Source organism: Pelodiscus sinensis, chromosome 5, assembly GCF_052426305.1.
Source record: "Pelodiscus sinensis isolate ZL-2025 chromosome 5, ASM5242630v1, whole genome shotgun sequence".
NCBI classification, from domain to species: domain Eukaryota; kingdom Metazoa; phylum Chordata; order Testudines; family Trionychidae; genus Pelodiscus; species Pelodiscus sinensis.
In genome coordinates this window covers 69,043,520-69,057,673 of record NC_143056.1, presented here as the reverse complement: position 1 = coordinate 69,057,673, position 14,154 = coordinate 69,043,520, and the positions used below count along the sequence as shown (strand labels likewise).

General features: G+C 43.4%; 1 protein-coding gene across 3 annotated transcripts in view; it reads right to left on the bottom strand.

Moving 5' to 3' along the window:
- MED6 (mediator complex subunit 6) overlaps positions 1 to 13,205 on the bottom strand; it is a 29,456-nt gene extending 16,251 nt beyond the window's left edge. The window contains exons 1-3 of one of the 3 annotated variants that reach the window (XM_025188294.3): positions 13,058 to 13,089; positions 10,675 to 10,755; positions 932 to 1,091 (exon numbers count right to left, since the gene is read on the bottom strand). Coding sequence is in view for 1 of the 3 variants with exons in the window: in XM_006130311.4 (XP_006130373.1) it covers positions 932 to 1,091; positions 13,058 to 13,079 (182 nt within the window). In the remaining 2 variants the exon portion in view is untranslated. Of the gene's footprint in view, positions 1 to 931; positions 1,092 to 10,674; positions 10,756 to 12,936 lie in introns of all 3 variants that reach the window. The other 2 variants (XM_006130311.4, XM_025188293.3) reach the window with 2 other exon arrangements.
- Positions 13,206 to 14,154: the final 949 nt, after the last annotated feature.

The following is a 14,154-nucleotide window of genomic DNA, read 5'->3' as shown; positions in this document are numbered from 1 at the left end:
ATGGCAGAAAAAATGGAACATATAGCTACAGATATTATTTACATATGTAAGTGAGAGACCAACCCTACTGAACAGAATGTATGCAGGCAGTGTGAAAGCTCGTCCTTCCCCTCTCTCCCCCCAACACCAGATGCACACAGCTTTAACCCATCTACATTGTCGCCAGGCTGCTACCCAATTCCTAAGTCCCCAAGTTGTTCCATCAATGCACCTTACTCCTGCTAAAACCCCACATCCAAGAAAGCCCATTGCATGCTGTGATACTAATAAAGGGCCACTTCACTTGTAATAAGAACTACCTATCCATTCATTTCTCCTGGGACCCAAATTAAAAATCATACTTCCCATGCTCAATCTTCCCACAGTGGACTATTTGAATCACGACACCTCATTCATTTTGGCAGGAACCACAAGTGAAGTAATAATATATACACTCTTATTTACAATTCTGTGGCAAAGCAAAAAGTGTCCAACTACAGTAGATCCCATTCAAGAAACATTAAATTAATCTTCATCTCATTACAAAATTAACCTGAGCCACTGCCTGCAGACATTTTCATTGTTTTTATCCTGGTCTGTAGCTGCTCTGGAGGGAGGTGCTTTCTAGCTAATTAGCTTTTTTAACATTTCTGTAAAGCTGCAATCTCAGGTGTACTCAAAATCCTATCTGCAGTACTTCACAGGAAGCATCACAGGAAGCAGGAGACTATAAATCGCTTCTGGTATCTGAAAAAGGACAGGATTCATCTGCAAGTGGCTGAGCAAATCAACCTTAAAAGAAGAAAAGAGACAGGGAACAGAGAAGTAGGATCGTAGCTTTCCCTATACTCTTCAATTCAACTGGTGTAACAACCTTTAGAGGAAAAGACGAAGAACTCCAGCCTAGTCAGACATTTTTCAGGTTAACTCAGCATTCCTTATAGTAACTCACTGCAAGTGCTCCAAGGTCAGTCGTTGCATTTTGACTACTTCATTGTTACATGTTCGGTCATAGAACGGGTTACTTCGCTCTGAGAAGTAGTCTAATACACTTCCGTTGTTTAATATAGGAATCCAGGAACTGTCAACCCAGGAAATTCCCAGGAGGTTATCTGGGAAGAAAAACCTAAAATTAGCACCAAAACAATTAGTACAATTATAAATTCTTACTAATTAAAGACCTACTAATTAGAGCACTTAAAAACACCCAAATTTTCCTAAAATTCAAAATTGACACAAAATATCAAATTTTCCTCCTCAGAGGGAAACAAGACATATTATTTAGGAATAATTCTGTACACATATTATTGATACATTGCCTTGGCTATTACATAAAGGTATGGCAGTAATACAGACACCTTTATTTCTCAGGAATGCCAGCACAGAAAAATAATTAACACTAGCAGTCATACTGTACATAGTTTAGATTAAGAAAAGCAACATTTGCCAAGTAGAACGGGCAAACTAAGTACGACCTTCACCTTGAAAGTGAAAGAAAACCTAGTAAGTAAGGGAAAGCCAGCATTAAATGCCAGACCAAATAAACCTGTGGAGAAGGGAAATGCAGGACAATGTAGCACTTTAAAGACTAACAAGATGGTTTATTAGATGATGAGCTTTCGTGGTAAGCTTCCTCAGATCAAATAGTGGAAGAAAATAGTCACAACCATATATACCAAAGGATACAATTAAAAAAATGAACACATATGAAAAGGACAAATCACATTTCAGAACAGGAGGGGGATGCGGGGGGGGGGGGGGAGGAAGGAAGGTAGGTGTCTGTGAATTGATGATATTAGAGGTGGGGAGAGTGGGATGTTTGTGAGTTAATAGTATTAGAGGTGATAATTGGGGAAGCTATCTTGGTAATGGGTAAGATAGTTCGAGTGTTGTTCATTCCTTTTTGGAGAATGTTGAATTTTAACATGAATGACAGTTCAGAGGATTCCCTTTCAAGTGCAGATGTAAAAGGTCTTTGTAGCAGAATGCAGGTGGTTAAGTCATTGAGAGAGTGTCCTTTCTGGTTAAAATGGCAAGAAACTGTATTTTCTTTGTGATCTTGTGTGGAGAAGGGAGATACTGAAACCAAGTGGTAAGTGTGCTAACATTTACTAGACTCTCCTCTCATGGCTACATGAAATTTAAAAGGTCTAGAAATTCAATAATTTTAAGCCATAGTAGCAATAATAGCCAAATGCTTGAAGAATAGGAAATACAATGATAAAGCATCAGGTTTTACTCTGAAAAAAGAAAGATGGCATGGGTGAAAAAATGACTGAAACTGCACACAGGACTGAAGTTTCAGTCACTTTTCCACCCAGTCTATGAATGTAATGGCCCTGCTCCTGCATTTTTTCCAAACCCTAAGCTCCTACTACAGTTATATTGTAGAGCATGTACTTCTGTTGACATTTTCAATGTACAAAGAATGCAAGATTCAAACCCAAAATGTGATTGAATATATTATGAATCTTTTATTAAGTGAATCTAGGAGCTCAGCAAACCATGATTAATACAACATAAATGAATAATTCATTTTTGCATTGTCAGTCTCAGAGCTGCCAGCATATTTTTACATAACATGGAAAAAATGAGGTTTTCATTTTATTTCACATACACTGTTTCCCCTCATCATAAAATGAGGAGATGCTCCAGTATTAAAGGCATTTTATTTTTTAATATTTATATTGCAGTAATACCCATTAAACACTTTCTAACTATATATCACAAATTATTTATCTCAATGAAAAAAAGGACCCAAACCTCTTGTTCATATTCTTGGCAGGACATGTGCTCATTTAGTATTTCAACTAGCATGAAAAAAAAATCTCATGTGTGTCACAAGAACAAGTGTGTTTCTACAGAAGTTTCTCCCAGGTGGGGCTGGAACTTCACAGTAAATATGCCATAAAATTGAATGTAAAGTTCCAACTAGAGGACCAGGGATGTTAAGTAGTATTTAATTAGCTAATCAAGTAGTCAATGGAATTTCCATCTGATTAATCTATAGGGATGGATGCTCGCTACCCCTACTGCGGCTTTGCAGTTTAAATGTAGCATCCCAGCTCCTACTACATTGAAACTGCGGAGCCATAGTGTGGTTAGCTCCTGGATACTGCGCAAGCTAGGACTGAGCAGTTACAGCTCACCCCAACTCCAGGACCACTGTGCCTTTGCCTTTTAAATGTAGTTAGAGCTGCCTGGTTCTTATTACATTTAAAAGGCAGGTCTGCAGCAGGGGACCTAGCACGAGCTGGGACTGCTTCAGTCCCGGCTCACGCCAGGTCCTCAACTGCTGCGCCTCTGCTTTTTAAATGAAGCAAGAGCTGCCTCACTCTTACTAGATTTAAAAGGCAGAGGCACAGCGGTCCCAGAACCAGCACGAGTCAGGACTGCTCAATCCCTGACTCCTCCGCCCCTCCCCCTGTGGAGATGGTGCTAAGGGGAACCAAAGCCAGCTTCTCCAACACTGGCTCCTGCTCCCTGCCTTGCTGCCTCTGATACAAAGGTGGGAGGGGGAGGGGGGAAAGACAGATATGTAGTGGAGTAGTGACTTGACTACCCAATAAACCTAAGCTTATTGGGTAACCAACTACTGACTAGTCGCTTACATCCCTATACAGGACTAGACTATTATTGGCTACTACTTCCAAGTAGTGCATTTATTATTGCTTTTATAATACACAAGAGACAGTCCTCTAGGAAAAAGCACAACCCTGATACTATATATCAATTGCTCCTCTTCAGAAGGCACAAGCTGTATTTTTGTTGTGAAAAAAATGTACTATTATTCCCAGTTCTTTCAAAAAAGGCATCTTATTCAATGCATTTAAATGAAGTTTAAATAATATCCTCATCTCAGCCACCAAATGTCTACCTTCAGAGCTGAATGTGAGACAGAGAATCAAAATTAAGGGACACAGAAGTCCATGGCAGTATGGTAAGCTTTAAAAAAAAAAAAAAAAAAAAAAAAAAAAAGTCTTAATCTTCCTTCCTTAACTCTGCTGCCACCTCTTTTTCAACACCACCAGTGCTTTTCGGTTGCATCTACACAGCACCCTACAGTCAAAATAAGATACGCAATTTGCACTACGCAAAATTGCGTATCTTATTTTGATTCTATTTTAAAATAGCTTATTTTTAAATTTGGTGCATCTACACAGCACCAAATTTCAAAATAACGCCCTATTTTGAGACATCCCTTAACCCTCATGGAACAAAGTTACAAGGATGCCAAAAAAGCACACCCATTTTATTTCGATAAATATTTCGAAATAATGGGCGGCTTGTTAAGACATGGGGTAGCTATTTCGGGATACCTTTGGTATCCCGAAATAGCTGTGCAGTGTAGACGTACTCTTAGTGACCAGCTCTATAGCCTGTGGCTTGTTTTCAACTCCACTTTCCTTCCAGACATCATCTAAATCATGCCACTTCTTCCTCCATACAGTAACAAGATACATCCTTTTCTCTCTGTCCACAGAATTAACATGCTCATCCTGGCTCCTTTCGCTCTCTTTCAATAACTCCTCTCTGGTTTTCCTGATACTTATGTTGCTTCACACACATGCAGCCAAACTACTATTAAGATCATCTGCCCAGCCCATCGTTTTGGCCTTGTCACCCTGTTCAGTCATTCCATTGGCTCCCATTTTTCTATGTCTTCAAATGCACATTTCTAATCTTGACACTCAAGGTCCTTCACAACCTAGCTTCTCCTTTTTAAACATTATGCTATTTTACCTTGCCATGCCATAACCTGACAATTACAGACCAGTAAGTCCAAGGTCCGTACCGGGTAAATTAGTGAGAACTACAGTAAAGTACAGAATTGTCAGACATACAGATGAACATAATTTGTTGGGAGAAAAAAGTCAACATGATTTCTGTAAAATCATGCATTACTAATCTACTAGCATTCTTTGACAGGCTCAACAAGCATGTAGACAAAGGAAGGTCCAGTAGATATAGTGTACTTAGATTTTCAGAAAGCCTTTGACAAGGTCCCTCACCATGGCTCTTAAGTAAAGTAAATTGTCATGGTATAAGAGGAAGGTCTCATGGACCGATAACTTGTTGAAAGTCAGGAAACAAAGGGTAGGAATAAATAGTCAGTTTTCAGAATGGAGAGAGGTAACAAATGGTGTCCCCCAAGCGTCTGTACTGGGACCAATCCTATTCAACATATTCATAAATGATGTGGAGAAAGGGGTAAACAGTGAGGTGTCAAAATTTGTAGATGCTAATAACTGGTCAAGATAGTTAAAGCCAAAACAGACCGTGAAGAGCTTCAAAAGAATCTCACAAAACAGGGTGACTGGGCAACAACACAGCAAATGAATTTTAATGATGATAAATGCAAAGTAATGCATATTGGAAAACATAATCCCAAATTATGTAAAAAATGATGGGGATTAAATTACCACTAGACTAGAGAAAGATCTTGGGAGTCACTGTGGATAGCTCTCTGAAAACATCCACTCAATGTTCAGCAGAAGTCAAAAAAGCAAATAGTATGTTAGGAATCATAAAAAAAGGAATAGAGAATAAGACAGAAAATATCTTATTGCCTCTGTATAAATCCATGGTATGCCCATATCTTGAATACTGCATACAGAAGTGGTCACCTCATCTCAAAAAAGACACCATAGCATTGGAAAAAGTTCAGAAAAGGGCAACAAAAATAATTAGAGGTTGGAATGGCTTCCATATGAAGAAAGATAAAAAAAACTTGGACTTTTCATCTTAGAAAAGAGAAGTCTAGGAGAGGTCTATAAAATCATGACTGGTGTAGAGAAAGTGAATAAGGAAAAGCTATTTACAGGTTCCCTTAACATCAGAAAAAGCGATCACCAAATGAAATTAATAGGTAGCAGCTTTAAAACAAACAAAAGGATGTTTTTCTTCACTTAAGGCACAGTCAGCCTGTGGAACTCCTTGCCAGAGGATGCTGCGGAGACCTCTGGACATTAATAGGTTAAAAAAAAAGACCTAAATAAATTCATGGAAGATAGGACCATAAATGCTTATTAGCAAGTATGGATAGGAAGGGTGTCCCTAGCCTCTGTTTGTCAGAGGCTGGGAATGGGTGATAGCGAGGGATCACTTGGGCTGTGTCTAGATTATAAATGTATTAGGCTATTAGAGCATAAGCATTTGTGAACTAAGGCTGTGTCTAAACTATATCCCTTTCTCGAAAAAGGGATGTAAATTAGAAACTACAAAATTGCAAATGAAGCCGGGATTTAAATTTCCTGTGCTTCATTTGCATAATGGTGGCCGCTTTTTTCAAAACGGGGCTTTTCAAAAGAAAAACAGCCATTTAGATGAGGAGCGATCAAAAATAAAATCCTTTTTCGAAAGATCCTGTACTCGGACACAGGATCTTTCGAAAAAGGGTTTTATTTTTGATCAATCCCCGTCTAAACGGTTGTTTTTCTTTTGAAAAGCTCCGTTTTGAAAAAAAACACAGCCGCCATTATGCAAATGAAGCATGGGAAATTTAAATCCCGGTTTCATTTGCAATTTCGAAGTGTCTAATTTACATCCCTTTTTCAAGAAAAGGAATGTAATCTAGACAGCCTCGATGATTACCTATTCTGTTCACTCCCTCTGGGGGAGCTAGCATCGGCCACTGTTGGAAGACAGTATACTGGGCTAGATGGACATTTGGTCTGACCCAGTATGGCTCTTCTTATGTTCCAGCCTCACCATACCATCACCATCCCAGACTCAATCACCAGTCTGCTTTTTCCACAAATACCTCTGCAGTTTCTTTTATACTAATCCATACCTAATTTATTAAGCCACTACCCTCTCCTCCAAATTCCTTCCCTACGCTTATCTCTACCATACTATTAAAAAAATATTGTTCATCAGTATCTCAAGAAATGTGAGTCCTACCAATTAACATTTCTCATCTAAGCACCTATATAAGGAATAAGGGAAATGCAGTGAACATGGTATACCTAGACTTTAGTAAGGCATTTCACACAGTCTCGCATGACCACCTTATCAATCAACTAGGGAAATGCAAACGAGATGGGGCTACTATAAGGTGGGTGCACAACTGGCTGGATAACCATTGTCAGAGAGCAGTTATTAAGGTTTCATAAACATGCTGTAAGGGCATAACAAGTGGACTTCCACAGGGGTCTGTTTCAGGACCGGCTCAGTTCAATATCTTCATCAATAATTAAATGATGGCATAAGGAATATGCTTATTAAGTTTGCAAATGATACCAAGCTGGGAGGGGTTGCAAGTCTTTTGAGGATATTCAAAATGACATAGACAAATTAGAGAAATGGTTCACATCCAAAGAATTCCACTTAGGAAGGAACAATCAGTTTCACACATACAGAACGGGAAATGACGGTCTAGGAAGGAGTACTGCTGAAAGGGATTTAGGGGTCAAAGTGGAAGACAAGTTAAACATGAATCAACAGTGTGACACTATTGCAAAAAAAGAAAACATGATTCAGGGATGCATTAACAGGAGTATTATGAGCAAGACACGAGAAGTCATTCTTTTGCTCTACTCTGCACTAATTAGGCCTCAGTTGGAGTATTGTGACTAGTTCTGGGCACCACATTTCAAGAAAGGTGGAGAAATCGGAGAAGGTCCAGAGAAGAGCAACAAAAATGATTAAAAATCTAGAGAACATGACCTATGAGGAAAGACTGAAAGAATTGGGCATGTTTAGTTTAGAAAAGAGAAGACTTAAAGGGGACATGATAGCAGTTTTCAAGTATCTAAAAGGGTATTACAAGGAGAAGGTAGGGATGTAAGCAACTAATCAACTAGTTGCTTCCGCCTCTCCTTGCTGCCTCTATCAGAAAGAGGCAGCAAGGAAGGGGGAGAGGAGAGAGTACTGGGGGGAGCTGGCTTAAAAGATGGTTCTCCCCAGCTCCAGGTCCATGGGAGGCGTCAGGTTTAGAGGTGCAGCGGCAGCGTTCCACCTCTGAGGCGCTTCCTACATTTCAAAGCAGAAGCACTCTTATCGACTAATTCCATAGTCGATGGAGATTCCATTGACTATTCTATTAGTTGATTCATCTAATTTTAACATCCCTGGGAGGTGGGAGAAAAATTGTTCTCCTTCGCCTGATGATGGGACAAGAAGCAATGGGCTTAAATTGCAGCAAAGGAGGTTTAGGTTGAACTTTAGGAAAGACTTCCTAATGGTCAGGGTGGTTAAACACTGGAAAAAATCGCCCAGGAGGGTTGTGGAATCTCCATCACTGGAGATATTCAAGGGCAGGTTAGACAGACACCTGTCAGGGATGATATAGACGGTGCGTGGTCCTGCCGTGAAGGCAGGGGACTGGACTTGATGACCTCTCAAGGTCCCTTCCAATTCTAGGAGTCTATGATCCTATAATCACTCTCACTGGCCATCTATGTGCTTCCCTTATGTGATACAGCCTGTCTTTAATTACTCTGCATGCTCTTTGGGCAGGCACGCTCTTATAGTCTAAGTTTGCATAGCACTCAATACAATGGGCCCTTGCACTTTTACCCTCTGCACACTACAGGGTTGATCTTTATGGTCCAGACTTCTGTGGTACAGCATCCCCAGGGTGCTCATGGGGAAAAGCTTCCCCTCCTGCCCTTTCTCACCAACTCCTCCTTTGCCTTCCCAGAACTTCTGAGTGCCGCAAGCTCAGGGAAGGAGGAGGGAGCAACAGAGAGAAGTGGAGACGAGGAATGCTTGGGGGAAGAGGCACAGTGCCTGCACAGCCAGTGGCAGAATCTGGGAGCACAGCACAGCACAGCTGCCATGGGTTCAGTGTGCTTTTGCAGGGCTGAGCTCCTAGCCCTCAGTCATGGGACTCTGCATCCAGCCTTCCTCTTCCCCACCCCCCAATCCTTGCTCCATGACAGCCTCTCTGCTGCTGCAGAAGTGAAGCTCAACATGCAGTTACAGCAGAGGGGCTAGCATTGACCTCCCCAAGTCTAACAGATTCTCTGGTGTGGGACTGGTCAGACCCTTAGGGTGGCAGACCAGTGAGGCACAATCTGTACTATAAAACAAGTAATAATAGACAGAAGTAAGATACATTTCTTGAATGTTAATCACATTCCCTGTCTTGTTTTAAAAAGAAACATAAGAAATGTAGGGCTGGAAAGCACATCGATCTACTCTATATAGGTTTTCATAAGTGATAGGCTTATCACGGCAATATCTGAGTACCTTTCAACAATGCATTAAGCAATGTGACTGTGATTACACATGTCACAGTTGTTTGTTCTCTCATCCTCTCTCCATAAGGAGAAGCATCTGCAGTGAAGTGTCTTGTTGTGGTGTTTTTTTAAATGTTTAATAAATATACCTGCTGTGATGTGTTTATATTAGAGAAGGCAAATCAAAGAAACATCACTTGCATTTGGAGCTGAAAGTGGTGAGATTTGTGATAGTTCTGGGGGAGTTCATTCCACAGTCCTGGACTATGCCCACAGATGGTTCTCTCTCTTGCACAGATGAGTGGCACTGTTATTGTAGAGAGGTCCATCTAGACAAAGGAGCTTTAGATGGTTTTTATGTATCCTGGGCCCAGTCAATGGAGTGCTCTGAAAATAAGGACGAAGGACTTGAACATGATTCAGAATTCTATGGGAAGTTAGTGTAGAGAGTCAAAGGACAGGGGTGATGTGCTCATGATAGCTGAGGAGAAGTGCTGCAGCATTTTATATTGGTTGAAATTTCTTAATTGCTAACACTTCCTGCCCAAGTACACTGCATTGCTGCAGCTCAGCCAAGAAGTGACAAAGACATGAGAAAGACCAGATCTTCATCTGTATGGATGGGACAATCTCCCCTAGCTGACCAGAAATGATAAAAAGCATTACATATGGCTGTTGCTATGCAAGAAGTCAGCAACTGCAAGGAATTCAAGAGTACCCCTAGACTAGACAGGAGTGACCAATTGTGAATGTGACCCCTGAACCAAAGGGAGACTGCAGTATGGCTGCAAATTCTTCAAAATACTTTCTTCTGTCCACCAGAAAGAACTCTGTTTTGCTCAGGTTGAACTTCAGCAGTTCTTCATCTATGGGCTGATATCAAGTGCTATGACAGTTGGTGGTAAAGGTGCAGTCAAGAGGTCACCTACTCCTCCCTCCCATGCTGAGGCAGGACCAAGTATACCTAACACATGTTTGTCTAACCGGTTATTAACAATTTTAAACTATAGTGATTCCACAACCTCCCTTATAGTGCTTAACTATCCTTGTGGTTAGAAACTTTTCTCTAATGTCCAACTTAAATATCCCTTGATGCAGACTGAGCCAATTATTTCTTGCTCTACTCATAGAGGACTAGGAGAAAAATTGATCACCATCCTCCTTATTACAAATATATATTTGATTTTGAACACAGTTCTTATGTCCCCCTCAGTCTTCTCTAGACTTAACATGCTCAATTTTTTCAATTTTCCTCAGAGGTTATTACTTTCTAAACCCTTTATTTTTTCTCCTCTGGACTCTTTCCAAATTGTTCACATCTTTCGTAAAGTGTGTTGCACAAAATTGGGCACAGTACTCCATCTGAATCCTCAATAGCATCAAGTAGAGTGGAATAATTACCTCCTGTGTCTATATATGATACTCCTGTTAACACATCCCACAATAACACTGCTTTTTTTCACAACAGCACTCCAGTGACTCATATTCAATTTGTGATGCCTGTACTTACCATATCTTTTTCTGCAGTTCTGCTGCCTAGCCAGTTATTCCCTATTCAGGATTCAGCACTTGTGATTCAAATTTGATGAGTCTATATACAGAGATGAGTACTTAAAAGTTAAAGATAATGCAAGCGGAGATGTCAGCTCAACATGTTTTCTAAAACTTTAATGACAGCCAACAAGTCCTATAATGAGTATTTTTCACTGCTCTAAACAGGTTTGAAATACTGAGATTTCCTCCATCCGCTGAATGAAATCTGACAGACATTATAATAAATAGTGAAAAAGAAAATCAGATCTGCATGCTGTGGATCTTCATATTTCAAAATAGATTCTGCTCCTCTCACTTCACAAATTCTAGAACGTTCTACTTGGGGTGGAGAGAGAACCTTCCTTCTCTTACAGCTCCTATACGATGCTATTCCCACTTCTCCCAATGTATGTTGTAGCTAGAATGCAACAGTTTTGACAAATAGGGGAAAATGCTCTAAATACAAGCAAACACTTGATCTTACCTCCCTCACTAGTTCTTTCCTGAGGTAAGACTTCTCAAACAACAAAATGCTTTTCTACCGAATAGGACACTACAGAAGTACTTCAAGTGCCATGTAGCTTGCCATACAAGAGTTATTTGGCAGTCCTGTCTGCTTTGTTCTGCTGCATTTTCAACTAGAGTAAATTTGCCTGGTGTTTATTCCCATAATTTCTCATTTCCCATTGTTGCAGAGCAACATGCATTACAGGCAGTCCCCGGGTTATGTACAAGATAAGAACAAACCTACAGTCCCTAAGTTGAATCTGTATGTAAGTCGGAACTGGCGTCAGCCGCTGCTGAAACTGATCAGTTTCAACCGTGGCTGAATCTGGACGCCAGTTCTGACTTACATACAGATTCAACTTAAGAAACCCAGGCGTCCCCAAGTCAGCTGCTGCTGAAACTGATCAGCGGCTGATTCCAGGACGCCTGGGGCAGAGTAACTCTGCCTCGGGCTTCCTGTAGTCAGGCGCTGGTCAGTTTCAGCAGCGGCTGACTTGGGGACGCCTGCGGCAGAGCAGCTGGGGTGCTGCTGGGTTGGTCCGGAGCGGCACTGCGGGACCAACCCGGCAGCCCCCAGCTGCTCTACCCCAGGGGTAGGCAAGAAAAGCCTGGTCTGCTGGGGGGGGGGCACTAGCTGCACCCTCCCCCCCCAGCAGACCAGGGAGACGGGGAGCAGCTTTTCTCGCCCCGGAGGACGGGGGCGGCGGACCGCGGCGCATCTGGGCGTCCCGCCGCTCCCGTCCTCAGGGGCGAGAAAAGCCCTGTTCGTAACTGCGGATCCGACATAAGTCGGATCCGCGTAACTCGGGGACTGCCTGTACTTGTCCACATGGCAGCCAGTCTCCACATCACAGAGTTGGCTGAAATTCAACAAGCAGAGTGATTTCTGCATGTAATTAGGCACAATGCTGCAGTCCCTATATAGGCAAGATTCCTGCTGACCTCAGTGGGAGTCTTGTTTGCACAGGAATCATAAAAGTCAGGACAATAGCTTATAAGTCATTTTGGGATCTTTTGTGGTAGAAAGACTCTATATAATCAAAGATCAGTATTAGACTGAAGATTAAAAGCATTGTAAAAAGGTATGATTATATGGCCATTGCATACATCAAATAACTCCATACTAAAAGCATCAAAATGTAACATGGGGTAAAGGAACTTCTGGACTGTTACGTCTCGATATTTATTTATTTTGAGGAGAAGAGAATTCAGCTCAGAGGCGATTCAGAGGATTTTGAGAAGACAAATATACAGGCATAATGCAGGCCTCTCTCTGCCCCGGTAACAGGTTTGTTTCCCTGGAAGACATGACAATACCAAGACACACAGCAACAAGGGGCTGTCCCGTGAGACAGCAAGGGTGGCATTTCAGGAGCTAGCAGCACAGACGCACAAAGGGGCCCTGTGCTGAGGAGCCTCTTGTCTGGCACCCAGGGGCTCCAATGGCAAAGGGAGCCAGCAGGTTCTCACAGAACAACGCGCCCCCCAACACACACACACACCAGCCGGGCGGAGAGGAGCCGTCATGGCCAATGGGATTAACCCTTCACACGCCAGGCGGGGCGTAGTAACAGGGCTCGGCCCCCTCCCGACGCTGGGGACGGGTTCTACCGGGAAGGGGCAGCTCAAGGCCAGCGGCTGCCCTGTGGTTTGTACTTTACAGATGAGCCCTGGGGCTGAACAGCCCGAAGGACCCGGGACATCAGGGGCCGTCCCTGACGTGCTCGCCCACCTCGCCGACGAAGAGCGCCCAGCCACCATGGCCTCGGGGGCCCGTTATAACCGCCCCCTTCCCCATCGCCCGCTCGCTCAATCGCTTTCCAGTGACATCAACACGGAGCGGGGGCCGGTACCTCGGATGTCCACCGCCGCCATGATCCCCCGCCTAGCGCACTTCCGCCCCGCGCCGGGTTTCGCCCTCACGGCAGGAAACCATCGAGAGCAGGAAGTGCGGGAGAGCGCCGCTCGCCATAGAGCGCAGGAGGACTAGAGCGGCGGGAGGAGGGGGACCCAGCGCTAAGCCCGCTGATTTCAGAGGGAGGGTCTGAGCCCCACTGCAGGGGGGTCCCCAGGCCTGGTGTTAGGACTTGTTGGAGTCCAGGTCCCACCGCCTGGGGCCAAAGCTAAAGATCTGAAGCCCTTGGGCTTCCGCTTTGACCCCAGCCCTGCTCCGGGTCAGTGGGGCTCAAGCCGGCTTAGGACTTGGCACTGGAGTCGTGTCGTAATTTTTGTAGCCAGAAGGGGATCACCGCGCAGTGAAGCGTGAGCGCGTCTGTTTTCTAGTGTCTGAGAGACTTGGGTCCAGCACCCATGGCAGGCGTGTGTACGTGCGCGCAAAATGCATCTCCCCGCCCCATGGTCCTCCAAGGAAAGATGAGGCTGGGGCGGCGCATTGCCTCAGCCTCCCTCCTCTGTGCTCTAACAGCCACGGGAAGGCTGGGACTGATTTCTCCCCTCGCGCCCCAGGAGTGTGGCCGGGGACGGGACTGCAGGGCCAGGGCAGCCACCAGCCCCCTCTCACGGCTCGCACCCGACAAACAGAAATTCCTGCCTACGTGTCTGCATGATTCGGTCCTTTTCCCTTCTCAGCAGGCTCCAAGCTTCCTGCTCGGGGAAAGATCCACCAAGCTAGAGGCTGCACTTAGTTGGTATCATCTGGAGTATTTCCCCCAGCCAAAGATGCTTTTTGTGTTACCCTGACCACTCAAGCATCATCAGGATCCCCCCCCCCCATCACAGATTGTCTTAAAAATCATGAAGTTTTCTAAAATTAACAAAATGAGATTCTCACTATTTGCTTGCTGGTGGTGATGTATGTAGTTCTCAAGGTTCATGTTCACAAGCTCTCCACCACCAATACGTTCTTTTTCCAAAATGCAGAAAGCTAGAATTCTCACATAATGGTATGATTCTCAGAGCCAAGGTTTTAGGAAAAACATGATACATCACA